Source organism: Lycorma delicatula, chromosome 12, assembly GCF_047948215.1.
Source record: "Lycorma delicatula isolate Av1 chromosome 12, ASM4794821v1, whole genome shotgun sequence".
NCBI classification, from domain to species: Eukaryota; Metazoa; Arthropoda; class Insecta; order Hemiptera; family Fulgoridae; genus Lycorma; species Lycorma delicatula.
Genome location: NC_134466.1, coordinates 69846791 through 69862604, shown reverse-complemented (window position 1 = coordinate 69862604; position 15814 = coordinate 69846791). Strand labels below are relative to the sequence as shown.

The following is a 15814-nucleotide window of genomic DNA, read 5'->3' as shown; positions in this document are numbered from 1 at the left end:
GCAGTGACTGAATTGAGAGTTAAAGCACTATACACAATGACACATTTATTTGAGACTATGAAGTAGCCATACACAGTGACTTTCTTATGAGAGTTTATAACTTCTATTCACAATAAAAAATTTTTATTCAATTATTGGTACTTCATCACACCACCACGTAAGTTATCTGTGTAATTTCAATAACATGTTTTTTTATTGTATCCAATAAACAGCAACGGTTAAAAAATTTCAGTTATGCAATAAAATATGTGAAATGTTGCCAAATAAATAGGTTAAACTTAAACTAATTAATTAATTCATTTTCCAAAAAAAAAAATCCTTTCGGAAGGCTGTATTAATACAAGATACTGAATATTTTTTTCACTTTTCAGTCATTTATATTCCATTAGTACACAAACATTATATGCACTTTTATATATTTACAAAATAAACTTAGTGTAAAAATCTTATACTAATTAACCTAAATATTTACTGTCCGTTAGTTAAATTTTTCCATTGTGAAACACTTACCGTAGCAAATTCTGTGATTTATTAGTGCTGTAACATCATCCATTTTGAGTTGTTATATTTAACCATAATCCTTTTAATCTGACTCCAAAGAGCTCAGTAGAATTAAGTTTGCAGTGATGTGGTGGTAAATGAATGATCATTTTTTTCTCCATGGCAATTTGTAATTGACACAATTTTAAAATTTATGTTTAACTGTGTTTACTTCAATAAGAAGTTTTTTTTTCAGAGCATCTTCTGATTTCAGCAAACTACAATAGCTGACTAAATGTTTTTAAGAAAAGGATAAAGTTTGTATTAGATCAGTCATAGCCTATGTGATAGTTGCAATATAATAGCAAAATATAAAAATATTGATTAAGTAGGTTTAAATATAAAGAAAAAATTTCTGTATGAATCAGAACATTATAATCAGTCATTAATGACAGTTAATTGTCAAAATATTTCAACTGATTTATAAATACATAGGTATTAAAAAGAATGACATTAAATGATTACATGTTAATGATAAAAACAAATATACATGGAAATGTTAAACAATATGCGATATCAGATGTAAACATTTCATTTCTTTTTCCCACAGCTGACCATGAATTGCAGTTTTTAAAGAAAAATAATTCAAGTCATCTCCATTTATACAACAGTCTCAGCCGAATGTGTCATTAATATACTTTTTTAAACCTAAACTTCAGAGTAAATTTTCTCCATTAACCTGTGGATTTTTCTCATCTTTTTAAATTAACTTCTCAATTTTTCAGTTGGCATGTTGCTGTGGAAGTGCTGCCTGTGGTTTATGCTGTTCAGCTTGTCCATCATGTCGTAATTCTACATCAACACGTATAATGTATGCGTTGATGTTACTTGTAGGAACTATTACTGGATGCATTTTCCTAGCTCCAGGATTACAGTCAGCATTACAAAAGGTAATTTCACTATCTTCTTGTTTTTTATGTAATTGTTACTGTGCTGTTCGGCATTTTAAAGAATACCTTATTTTGCTTGCTGGGTTTTTAGAGATTTTTGTTTAAAAAAAATATATATATATATAAAGAATGTTCAGTTTATACATTCGTAAATGACTATAACAATCTTTCTGTCACATTTAAAGGAAACTTGAAATATTTCTAACCATATGTGAAATATTATTAACTTTCTTATTTGATTAAAAATTATAATACATACTACTAATTTGACTAATTGTGTATTAATAAAACTTAACCTTCTGTGATCAGGTTTACAGCAATACAAATGTGTGTAACTTGTGAGCACATGTTTAAAAGGAAATATATAATATCTTTTTTTGGCAGTATTATTTTTACATTTCTTATGAGCATTGGTTCTGTTTAACCATGTTTTGACTAATAAGTATATGATGGAAAGCAAAATTTTAGTAACACTGATGTACTGTAATTGTTACCAGAATGCTCTCATGGTTTTCAATGATTCCATTAAATGAAATATCACTTTCTAACAGTCTTATAGACTAATTTAGTGTTATCAGCCGATCAGTCAAAATGCCATTTGTTGATTGTACCTGATAGTTCAAAACATGCTTATGTGAGTAATATATTCTTTATTAAATTTTTCTGCTTAATCATTAAGAAAAATTCTTCATAGATTCCCCTTAACAGCAGGAGCATATTCAGCTCAAAGAGGAAGAGGGAGCTGCTTTATGAATGTAACAGCTTTAATGGGGGAAGGGTTGTCCATGAGGGAGGTGCTATGCAATGATACACAATAACAAAAGGAAGTAAAATATTTGTAACAATATTTTGCGAGGATTAAATACAAATTATGTTACTACAGTTTCAGCTAATTGCTCTTTGTTAGCAAAAACCCATTGTTGGTGGCGAATCCTTAACAAAACTAACCCATTTAACCTGTTTTCATCAGTGCTGCTTAGCCATATTTTAATTTGACAAAGGGAGCTAATGAATACTTGATATTACTTGTTCTGTAGGACTGTGAAAGCAATATATCAGCAGAGCCTTTCTAGTAGTCAGGAAAAACAATTCACTCTTTTTTAAAATTACAATTATGGCGCTACTGTACCTCATTCCACATTTGAACCACTATTCCCTTTCTCCTTCAATGTCTTCTAAACTGTAAATAGTTGCACAAGATGAAGTACTTTCACTCCATACAATGAAACGATTCTCATGTTACTCAGATGGAAATTTATCAATGAAAATGCAGGTGATATGGCTGCAGAAAATTTGACGTCTAAAGATGGAATCTAAGTAATGAATTATTGAGACTTTTTCCAAAATTTGTATAGATTTTGGCTGGATGATAGCTTCTATGCTTTTGTCAGTCAACAATGCAAGTGGTGGTTATATCAACATTCAAATACATTGTAATATCGCCTGCTTCTTTTAAAATGGCAGGCATGACGTTCTCCGCATCTTCCCGATGAACTCACAGCTTGTCAAGAATAGTTTGAACGTGTTGGTTGGCTTTGACTATGTCAAGTGTATTCAGTCAAGATTTGCTATGGGTTCTAGTATAGCAGAATGCGGTTATGCATAATGATTAGCAAATGCTACTGACACAATAAATGAAGATCTGCATCCTGTTGCGTGCATTTGATAAGCATTTTTTTCTTATTACTGCATTTCCCTCTTCAACTAAGATCTCTAATGCATTAACAGTATCAACGAAGTGATCCTTAAAAATATGGATGCTCTTGTATTTCTCTGACTACCTAGTCATACAATTTAGGAATGCTTGCCTTGTAAAATAGATTTGCGAAAAGATGTGATTATCTCGTTGGTAGTTCCAATGCAGTTTCAAATTTCTGGGATAACATTTAAGTTGTTCACGACAAGGTGAAGTTTGTGAGAAAAGCAATGGAAGTAAAGGTTTTTTTGTACTTTTGTGTTAAAATCATCTGCACACTTCCTTTCCCAGACATGGTGGAACATCTGTCGAAGCTTGATCCCATTCACTTATCAGGGTCTAGATTTAAGTTTGTCACAAAATCTTCAATGGCTTTGGCAATACTCATGGTATTAGGTCCTTCAAGCTCTACAAAGCCCAAAAATTCTTCTTCGATTTTGTTATTGAAGAAATGTAATCCGTTAGACTGCTGTTCTTCGCCAGAAATATCCACGGTTTCATTAGCTAAAATGCTGTAAATGCAAGCTTTTTAACTTTGTGACGATGTTTCCCTGATTGTAGCACCACATAGATAAATTATTTTGGATGATAGGTGATTGATATGATGGGTTTTTGGTCCAGTTTCAAAATTGTCTTTAAGTTATAAATAATCTGCTTCAATTCATAAATTGCCAAAGTCAATTAGTAGCCTTCATCCAAATTTTTTTCTCTGGCAGGTAAATCATGTGTACTGGAAAAAATGATGCGGGAAACAGTTGAGGACAGTACTCATTTGTTTTTTCCATTAAACGATTTTGCAGATTCCATTGTAGTCTGATGTCCTTGGGACTGATATGTGCTTTACAATAATCGTGCACATTCTTTGTACTTATTGAAAGGTTTGATGGAAAAAGAACCCTAACTACTTCTCATCATTTTGGCTGACAGTGGAAACAACACACAATATTTACAGAAAGCATCTTTGAGTCTCCTTGAATAAGCTAGTCATGAAGAATATGCGTCCAGCCATTGGTGATTAAATTTCCCTTGAGGTGTTTGGCATCTGCTGCAAAATTGTAGTTATTTGAAGATACCCAGACATTTTTTCTTATCAACCGGCATAGCGCTTGCTAGGTTGATGAAGTTTCCAATATCATCTTTATGACAGCGTCATCTTCAATTTCACTTTCACTGTGTTAAACATTGATTTGAACTGTATAAGAAGTCCCTCAGATGCAATGTTTGAACCAGAGGGTGGTTGTACTTCCGTGTCCTCATCCTCATCTCTGCTGCTGGTATTTTTTGTTTTGTTTTAAATTCGCTGCAAAAAAAAAAATATATTTAATTTGACCAAGTGTTGGTGTGGACACGGACTTGGCATCTCAATGCATTGATTTAACAAGGAAGTTTCTAACTGACATTTTTGTCAGAATTGAGTTCTGTGTGGTATATGATTAATGCTAGTTGAGCTTAATACAAAAATATGACTCTTATCATTTTAACATAAAAATCTTATGAAAAAGAATTATCAGTAGAAAGTTTATCAAACAATAATTTTTTTAAAAATCACTCTGGACTTGGGAATCCCAAAATGTATATTTTCATTTATCCATATCTTAATCATAAATTTATCACAAGGTAGTTCAGTGTTTTTTTTTTCTACCGACAAATTCAAGATAAACTAGAAACGAGCTGATTTTATTGTAGATAACAGAAAAATGAAGAATAACAAATTTTAAGTTATATGCTTTTAAAGCAAGAGTCGCGCTTGTGTAAATTTACAGTACATACAATGAAGTTAAATAAAAAAAAGCATGTAATAAATGCCACAGTAGGCTACTTATAAAAAAATGTTCTAATATCCATTTGTTATAATAAAGTGGATGACAGGTGGCCGGCACTAAAAAACTAACTTTACAGTGGTAAAAATGTACATACATGTGTGAAAGTAACAATGGCACTGTCTCTTACCAAAAATGTATGGGCTCTTATATACTTGTAAATAGCCTCTGGAATATTCCTCTCATGAGATGAGAGTGATGAGTCTAAAAAACTCTTGTTGCCACTGGCTTGTAACAGTAGTTGTTAAATCTTCTCACAGTCTGTGCAAGTGTCTATTTTGTAATTAGTTTCTTTCAAAATGTTTTTAAAATTGGTTATTTATATATTTTTTTGTTTTATTTATTTTTATTTTTTTCATCAAGGGGTGGGGAAGCTGCCCCTCCCCTTCCCCCCTCTGGTATACCCATGCTTAACAGTATGGTCTTGTGAACTCAACTCTTATGTAAGTGTCATCCTATATTGATTAAAATGTAAAATTATGCAACATTGTGACTAGTCATTTTTGAGTTGACAAGAGAAGCCTAACGGCCATGGTAATATAGATGCCATAAAAGTTATAATAGATTTTTAATTGTGGCTTAATGGTTCAAAACAGGAGATTTTCTGTATGGAAGTTTCTTACGTGCTAATTTATTGTGTTTTGGCTTTGAACAGGTCCATCTACTTAATTGCTGAAATGTGAGCAAAATGCAAAAATGGAATAAGGTGTAAACAGATGTACGATGCTCCTTGCTCTTGTGGCTTATCTCTGCTAAAACTTTATTTATTGGGCTATGGAATGATGTAACTTTTATCCAATTCCTGTCCACACTGCCTTCCCCTCACCAAATGCTTTTTAAAATTGTTTCTTTTGTATGGAATATCTAATATTTTATGACAAGCCATTTTTCATTACTTTGAAATGCAGAAGAAGTTTGTCATCTGTATTAGCAAAAAATTTATGATTCTGGCATCAAAAAAGCTCATACATTTTTTTTGTAGTCTCGAATAAAATTCTCGAGCAAAATTATTTATTCCCTATACATCTAGCATTTATAAAATGTTATTGTTGATTAGGCCTGTACTGTAATAATTTAAGAAAATTTCAATGTCTCACATTTATTAAAGATCATTTTTTCATTTCTTAATAGTTTTCCCAAAAAACCTTTCCTTAGTCAAACTGCACCCTTGTCTCTATTTGATATCTAGTTAAATTATTGAAGTTAGGCTCTGTAATTAAAATACAGCCTAGGATTGAGCTGAAGTCCTTATCTCATAAAAATTATCTACTGCAATATTTTTTTATTAAGTTATGTATTACAGTATTTATTTTTAAAGAAAAATTACAATGAAATTGTAAACCATACTGTAAGAGTCTCACAGATAATAGAATGATACTGATATCAAAAAGGTGAGAGACTACATTTTTATTATCAAGATCTGTTATTAATTTAGAATTTTGTTTAAAAAAAAACACTTGTTAAATATATAGACAATATATATATAATAATAGATAATAAAAATGTTTAAGTGTTCCATATAATAAGCAAAAAATAGAAAAATTTGTTACAAAACTAACTCTTACCAACCTGATTTCATTTATTAAACTCATATAATTAACAGTGGTAGTATAAAATCATTACCATAATTTTGGTTAAATTTCACAATTATAAATTTGCTGTCATAAATTTATCATCTATTAGCGTTTACAATGCATGTTGACTTATTAGTGAACTTCAACATCTTCTCTTCAATTACATATTTGTTTTGAAAGTAATTTTCACCTTACATTTCATTATGACTTGCATTAACTTTATTTTAAGTATTCAACATTATCTCAAGTTTTTAACTTTTCAACATGATGAAAATTCGGTTTTTTCATTGAATGTATGTTTTAACGGAATACTTTTACTGAAGGATATAAATAGAAAAAATCAAGTAAGTGCGTTTTGCACATTACTTTCTTTCATATTCTGATCTCTATTTTTTAGCAACAGATGTATTGAATATTTATTTACCTATCCTTACTTCGTTAATTATCGTGTTTTTTACGTATAAAAATAATAAAAATACAATTTAGCATAGTTTCTTTAAGGTTCTGAATGTGCTATGATAAAAAAAAAGTGATATTTAATAAATATCACATTTACAGAAATAATTTTGATTATTTATTGTTTAATAAATGAAATCGGGCTGGAAAGAATTTTGAAACAAATTTTTCTGTTTTTTGCTTATTATATGGTACGCTTAAACATTTTTTATTATCTGTTATTGTATATCTGTTGAGTATATATGTAATATGTATTTTTTTAAAACAAAATTCTAAATTAATAATATTTTTGATAATTTTTGATTTTGATAATAAATGTAGTCGCTCACTTTTTTCATCTGTATCATTTTGTTATCTGTGAGACTCTTCCCGTATGGTTTAAAATTTTATTATAATGTTTTTTGGATGTCACTACATTTTGTTAGATTATTCTTTTATTATTTTTTTTATTATTAAAATTTGTTGCTTTTCTAGACCAAACATACATTTTTCAATTTCTCGGCCGATTTTTTTTTGTAGTCATATGGTTCACTTCATACCATATTTTTCCTTTTAAAACTAGTATAATTGCTAAATTGTTATTATAAACAGCAATATGCACTGTACCTTGTGTTGCTGTATTTGCAACAATAATTTATGGTGACAATGAATTATGTTGACTTATTAATTTTTTATTTTCATTGTATGAATCATAAACCTGGTTACATTGGGCATCTTTTCATATCATTATCTCCAGCTGAATTTTATTGTCAACCAAAACCAAACCCAACCATTCATCCTGGGTTTGTCTACACCATACTCTTGAGCTTCAACTTGCATGATAAATTGAAGAAAAAATAAAAACATTTTTTAATTATATAAAAACTATAATGTCATTTTTCTTAGTTAACAAATTTTCTTGAAAAGTAAATTCTTGATAGATAAATAAAATTGTTAAGATCTCATGTTATTTTGTAACTATATAATGTTATTGGATTTCGGAGTCTTAAAATTTGGTACACAAAGATATCTAGAATGACTTGACTACCATTGTGCCTTGATATTAATACAGTCGTCAATTTACTTGGCTACTGTATGTTTATTAATTTTTTTCTCTTAGGAAACATGTGTACAAATAATTGTGTTAGGCTTGCTTGGATAATAATTTATGATAATTATGCTATATAAAAATTGGTTTGTAGATGTCTATATAAATTTAGAATACCTTGAAAAGTATGATAATAAAATAGCAAAATCCAACCCCCCAAATATTTTAATAGGTTTTATGCAAGTTAACGGCTAATTAATGCGAGTAGGAAAATATAATTAATAAATACACTAATAAATGCAGTAAAATATTATTTTTCTGTCTGTGTAACAATCACTTATGTTACCTGCCAAAGTCAAAGAAATAAATCTAAATGTGCGATCAGTGTATGCTACAATCTTACTGTATTATTTGAAGCACAGTACTCTGGAATATTGTTCTTTCTATATTATTTTAATTTTATTTTGGCCTTTTTTTAAGTTAAGGCTTAATAAATTGCTTCATAATTATGGTAAAAATTGAAGGTGGTCATACTCAACTCCTTAATTACTTTTCTATTTATCCATGCAGTTGTTCTATATTTTTTTTTTTAAGAAAAAATATACAAAAGGTTTGACTATTAAATCAACAAGACTATACTGATATAAAATGTGCTAAAATGATTCCAAAAGTGTGGCTTATTCTTAATATTAATTTTTTCTCATTTTCAACTGGCAATTTATTTTTAAAATATCAAATTAGACATTTTGAAAAAAAGTACTTCACTTACTTGGTTCTGTTTGCTAGTTCTAAAAGTATTTTATATTATACTGTTTTCTTTTAAAACTGTGTTATTATACCAAATTACTACTATATTATGTTGTATTTTGTTAGTATAAGTTTTTAAATACACCTTTCATTTATATATTGTATTATTTTCAAAGATTATATTCTGTTTACATTCTATTGACATATTCATCATGTTATGGTCTTAACGCTCGACAGATAATAGAGATTTCATTTCATGGAATTTAACCAAACCATCAATAACTAAGGACTGCTTATGCTGATGATTAAAAAAATGCTAAAAAAAATAGCAGTTTAAAGTGCAACAAAGAGAAAGTGGGTAATGTGAAAATTATAAACAATTTAAAAGAGATTTAAGCCATCAAAAATTTAAAGCTTTAGCTAAAAAAAAAAATAAGAGCAATGGAGACTGACATAGTGCGATGGAATGCATCAGGGCATATAACCAGATGATAGTGATGAAAATTATGTAGGCCTAGCATGATTTTTTTTTAAACTAGTGTTTGTTATATTTGTTCCTGTAGATGATGCATCATTGAAAAATATTTTAAACGTTAATTTGGTGAGTTTACAATTATCAATATTTGGCACTTTATCAGAGGAGAAATATTAATAAAATCATGTTTAGGATTATTATTAATCTTTCAGGGAATCTTGCCAAAGAATATAGGATTTTATACCGATCTAATTATTAATATCTGTTCAATTGTTAATTTGTATATTATTAAATTTTGTGATTTATAATGCTATTGTTTTTTAATAGGTACCTTTTTGTGATAACACAACAATTTATGTCCCTCACCAGTACACTATAGATTGTCAGTCAGCAGTAGGCTACTTGGCAGTATATCGTCTATGTTTTGCTTTAGCTGCATTTTTCTTTATAATGGCATTGATCATGATCGGAGTTAAATCATCTCGAGATCAACGTGCTGGCATACAAAATGGGTAAATAATTTTTTAATATTTTTTTATTAATCATTTGATTTGACAGTTTTTTCAGTGCAAATTATAATATATTATATATTGCAAAAATATTTGGTCTTTCTTTAATTTTTTTTTTTTCTTTGTAGATTCTGGGGATTGAAATTTTTAATCGTAATAGCGATGATGATCGGTGCTTTCTTTATACCGGAAGGAACATTTAGCCCTACTTGGATGTATTTCGGTATGGCTGGTGGTTTTGTATTCATTGTTATACAGTTAATACTGATTGTTGATTTTGCTCACTCTTGGGCTGAATCGTGGGTCGGTTATTATGAGGAAACTGAATCAAAAAAATGGTAAATTTTATGAGATACTTCTAGAGTAATTGCTTATTTGTTTGTGTGCAAATCAGTGTACATATTCATTTGTATGTGATTATACAGGCTCTGATATTATGATTGTTTTGATGTCTGTGAAATAATAAATGCAATCTTATTCTAATTTGCAATATGTGTTTTTAACCGTTCAATACAAGAGGTGTCAAGATAGATAATACAAGATATCTCTTTAATTGATAGATTTAATGGTTTAGGCTTAAATGAAGACAGATTTGTTTTCATGATTCTGAAAAAAATTTTACTTAACACAAATACTAAACTTTGAAACTACTCATAGGTATAGAACACTGTTAACAGGAATAACAATTGGAAGTCAAGAAAAACTTGTCATAAGCTTTCAGATTATAATTTTACTAGTTTTTATTCTATTTTTTAATGTTGAGAAGATAAATTATTATTAAAAAATCCCTTTCAGTGGGATAGGATCTGTCATTCAGAATTGTCGGGTTGAAATGTAATTGTTGCAGTTTTTCATTTCTTCTTTAAAAAACGTAATTATTCAAATTTCTCCTGTTTATTCTCGCATTCATTTTGCATCACTCAAAAGCATTTCGTAGACAAAGGATCATTTCTTTTAATTGCAGAGAACTAAAGTATTATTATTTTAAAATAATAGTGTTAACTGTATAATACTTTAATAAAATTCTTGAAATTATTAAAAGTGGGTTCATACAAATACTTCAATCTCGTACCTTAAAATAGTGATTAACAAATATGACACAGCATCCTGATGTGACTAATATACTGCTTAATGGCGGTTCTGGTCGCCCTGAGGATGCTAAACGAATAAATAATTGAGACAGGTAGAAGAAGATAATGATATTGATAACTTCTATTTTTTAATTTCATGTTCTTTGAGAATTTTATCTCAAATGTTAATATCGGAGCCCTTTACACCCCATAAGTGTTGTTTTGTTTTGTTGTGTTATAATGTTTCTGTGTAATTTGTGCTTTTAAATAAAATGTAAGGGCCCTTTACACCCTTACATATGACGATCCTAATGGTGATAATAATTTCTTTCTAAGAACGTGACGAGACCTTAGTAGTCTATGCCCGTAAAAAAAAATTAAAAATAAAAAAAAATATTTTGGGATTTGGATGGAATTATTTGTTGTGACCTTTTTGACAAAAGTAGGTGAAGACAAGTAAATTATTTATTTAGTCATTTAAAAAATTTACAAATTGTCATCATTTAAATGAATCTAAAGCAGTTAAATCCCTCTTCACTGTAAAGAAATATTTCTCAAATTGAAGGTTTAAAAATGGCACATTACAAATTTGAATATAATAGCATTTATTCTTTCATTGATATCAAAACCATCAGATCATAATGTTGGAGCTATTATTCTGTATTTGTTATAAATAGATGTCTGTTGTTATTAGCAATTGATGTGAAACATTTGGTAATATATCCAACATTTTTTAAAAAAAGGTTTCATGGTTTACTTGTATCTGTCCATAACTAATAATTATTGATACTTGCAAGGTTGTAAACAAGGTTAAGCTCCTGGAAGAAAACCATTTTTTTATACTTTAGTATAAATTCACCAATCTATTTACAGCTTTGTAATTTTGTTGTACGCCAAAAAGTGAGTCAACATGCTTCAAAGATTAACATTTGTGTTCTACTGTTGATCCATATTTTATTTAAAAAATTAGGTTTTCTTAGATTTACAAATAATAGCATGCACTTAAATCTTTAAAACTAAAAATTTTGCATAAATTTCATGTATCTTGATATATAACAAATTAATCTATGAGGTGTGATGTAAAAAAAAAGAAAATGTTTTTTATTCTGTGTCCCATATCTTTTTGACTGATTTTTCTTTTTCCCATGTGATGACAGCTCAGTCTGTAATGTGTATCATATTTTAGCCATATGAGATGAGCATTTCAAATTTGGCATCCGAGTAATTGGGACATATTTGGTTGGAATAAAACTGAATACCACAGGGAAGTGTCCTAAATGTTGCCCTGTTTGCCGTAGCCATTAGTAGTATAACAAACTGCATGTGAAGACCCACGTGTTCATTACTTGTAGATGATTTTGCAATTTTCATTGCTTGTAGAACTTTAGCAATTGGTGAGAGGCTGTTCTGAACACAATAACTTGTTTGGAATTGCGGTGTAAAACAACCGGATTCATTTTTTCCCTGGAGAAAACAAATTGTATTTGCTTTTCCAAGTTTTTATATGGTGAACCAGTTGAACTGTCCATGAAGGTTAGATTTTTAGGGTTATGGTTTGACCAATGACTGACGTGGGTAACTCATTTAAAGGAGCTGAAGGTGAGATGCCTAAAAATGCTGAATATGCTGAGAGTTATATCTACTACTAGTTGGGGAGCTGATAGAGTATACTGTTGTGCTTCTACTGAGCTCTGGTCCATTTCGGTTTGGACTACGGCTGCATTGCTTATTCTTCCGCACGGGCCACCACTCTTAGGATGCTTGATGTAATCCATCATTCATTTATCAGTTCATTTACAGGTGTGTTCACCTGTTGTTAAAGCCCCACGGTAAATCTACTAGTGGACAGTGTTGAGGCATCTCTTTGATGTAGATGAAATTAAATTTATATCTATATAGCTCGTATTAAAGCACAACCCATTCATCTGACTTTTGATGTAGTGTTCTTTAACCTGCATCTTAATCGATATCAGGAACAACCGAGATCTACTGATCCCATAGACATCAGAGCTCAGTGCTTTTTCTCAGTTCCGAATATACAATTACCTCCAGTTCACAATGTTACTCAATGTTATTTCCCACCTTGGTGACCTTCTCTCTTAAATCATTGCTTTATTCTTTATAGTTATCGTACTAACTACACAAATCCAGTTAAATTGCAAGAAGAATCCTAATGCTAGGTGGCTCTAAACATAACTCTGTTGGTTGTTCTTTTGTCGTTGGCAATAGAACATACATGTTTGGCTATCACACCTCGTCAGTATTTTTGTCATGGAGCTATTTACTTGCTATGAATAAGGCCTTAAATATAATTTTTTTTTGTAGGAGGAGGAAAAGCTCTCCCAGCTACCATCCACTCACACAAATGGTAGTGTCAGGCTCACACCGACTTAAAAAACCTCCTCCTGCTACAGCAGTATGGATTTCCGCTTTTTGGCATTAGTCTCATTGCTGCTCTCTTGCGGCAACTTCTGGATGGTTCGAAGGGTCCTGGTTACATCTATGGGAACATCGACCTCGAGGGGCCACCAGCCGCCTCTAATGACCCTCCCCATCCACCCTTTAGGTGTTATTGCTACACTAACTCCTCAGCTGTCTTCCTATGCAGAATATTTTCCGCTATGCCGGCAATTGCCATCTAACACACTCAAAAAACGTATGTCCTATTGTGTCAGTTTTGTCACAGTTGGGGAATTTCTTAGTTTCCTACTGAAAAGATATGCATAAAACACCCCGTGGTCTGACAGGAGTTGTGTCAGCCAAAAACTTGTCTCACCATGTTCCCAACTTATCCACATCTGGAATGATACTGAAGGTCCATCTACCAGTATTGCCTTTCCTCCACCTATTCTGCCATCTCTCAACAAGTCTGGCAAATTCTTCTTCTTTGGGGACATCATTGTGCCTCTCGACACGCTAGAGTACTCTTAGTTCAACAGGAGGAAAACCTGCTATAATAAATACTGCCTCGGCAGAAACTGTTCTATATGATGAGGTGAGTCTTAAAGCCATCTTCTTCATGACCCTGTTAAGTGCAATGTTGCATTACTGAATAGCATTGTTTGATGCTACACCAGTGCCGCATATGGGGTAATTGATGACACCATCAATTATTGTTGCTAGCAATCTCCTCTTTGATGGGAGTGAGCCCCTCACATTAGTCATCAATCTAGACAATGACCCAATCATACTGTCAGCTTTACTATTTCTTGGATGTACCTGGTGAACTTACGTTCATGATGACACCCAAGTATTTAGCCTGTTTCACAGGCTCTAGTGTGACATCACCCGCTGTAACCGTAATAGGTGGAAGTCTCCTACTGGCTTGAACCAACACTTCAGTCTTCTCAGCTGCCAAGCTCAACCCCTTAAGTAGACAAGAAAAGCCGTTTCTGGTACAAGGTCAAAAGGTCATGCCGATTCTTGGACAAGGTCAAAGGTCACACCGATTCTGGGACAAGGTCACATCAGGGTTGTCAAACCTGGCAACACCACAATAGATTTGGCACCATCGCATCTGACAACGTCGCAATAGATTTGGCAACACCGCATCTGACAACGTCGCGATAGATTTGGCAACACCGCATCTGACAACGTCGCAATAAATATAGCAACATCATAAGAATTTCTGTAATTCCCCTGCACTGGTTTTCCTGCTCACAAGGTAATAATAATACGTTGTTTATTTTATTTGTTTCCTGTATAGCAGGAAAAAGATAACAATAATATCATTTGTAGTACATAAAATAATTTTTGTAATTCCCCTTTTCGCACGGTTTTCCTGTTTACTAGAAAAGATAATAATATTAGTTTTAATTTTAAATAATGTGTGTGTGTGCAATCATATCTTATCTTTTGTAACATATAAAATAACAATTTTATTTTGTTTTTAAGTCCGCTAGTTTTATATAAAAGCAGGCAGATTTTTCATACATTTATAGTGTGTTCTTAGTGTGCAAACCTGCTGCTGTACATTAAAACCATTATATAGGTGAGAAAAATACTTTCTTAACAATAATAATTAGATTTTAAGATTTAAATAATATCTTATAATTTTTAATATAAAGATTTAATTCATAATAATAATAATAATAATAATTAGATTTCAAGATTTTAATAATAATAAGATTTTAAGATTTAAATAATATCTTTTAATTTTTAATGTTAAGATTTAAGTCATAATAAGTAAAAATTTACGGTTGTACTTGTATCATCTGATTACAAAGGTAAGCGCAACCTTTCATTATGAAAAATAGTTTAAATGTAAATAATTGAAATTAAAGTAATAAATTCGTTTCTTTTTCAGATTAAATTTAAAATTATACTCTTTACGGTGATACCTTGTGCAGCAGTACGTTGGTATCTTGCATCATCTTATTACAAAGGTAAGCGCAACCTTTCATTATGAAAATTATGAAATGTAAATGCATTCACCAAAAAAATTATAAGCAAATTTTCACATTATATATGTAAATATTTCTTTTTTATAAATATAAACCTTTCATCATTATGAAAATAGTAAATGCATTCAACAAAATAAATAATTATAAGCAAAGTATTTTCATTATTAACTACTATTCCAGAATAATTGATATTAGTTACTATTTTTGTTTTATTCCTATATTATGAAATAGTAATACATTATCGTTATTTCTTTTTTATAAATATTAATATATTTGTTTCTTTTACAGATTAAATTAAATTAATATATTTGTTTTTATTTTCAGATTAAATTTAAAATTGTGTACTCTTTATGGTGGTGGTATCTTGTATACTCTTTACGGTGATCATTATGGTGGTATCTTGCATCATCTTATTACAAAGGTAAGCGCAACCTTTCATTATGAAAATAGTTTAAATGTAAATGCGCGTTCACCAAAATATAAATAATTTAAGCAAAGTATTTTCATTAATTACTACTATTCCAGAATAATTGGTATTAGTTAATATTTTTGTTTTATTCTTATATATTATGAAATAGTAATATATTATTGTTATTTCTTTTTTAGA

At 30.4% G+C, this 15814-nt stretch overlaps 1 protein-coding gene across 3 annotated transcripts in view; it reads left to right on the top strand.

Annotated features, from left to right (window-relative positions):
* Positions 1-15814, top strand: part of LOC142333464 (putative serine incorporator) — a 69927-nt gene that overhangs the window by 1062 nt on the left and 53051 nt on the right. For all 3 annotated transcript variants that reach the window (XM_075380655.1, XM_075380656.1, XM_075380657.1), the window contains exons 2-4: positions 1266-1430; positions 9553-9737; positions 9863-10072. In XM_075380655.1, coding sequence (XP_075236770.1) covers positions 1266-1430; positions 9553-9737; positions 9863-10072 — 560 coding nt within the window. The remainder of the gene's footprint in view (positions 1-1265; positions 1431-9552; positions 9738-9862; positions 10073-15814) is intronic.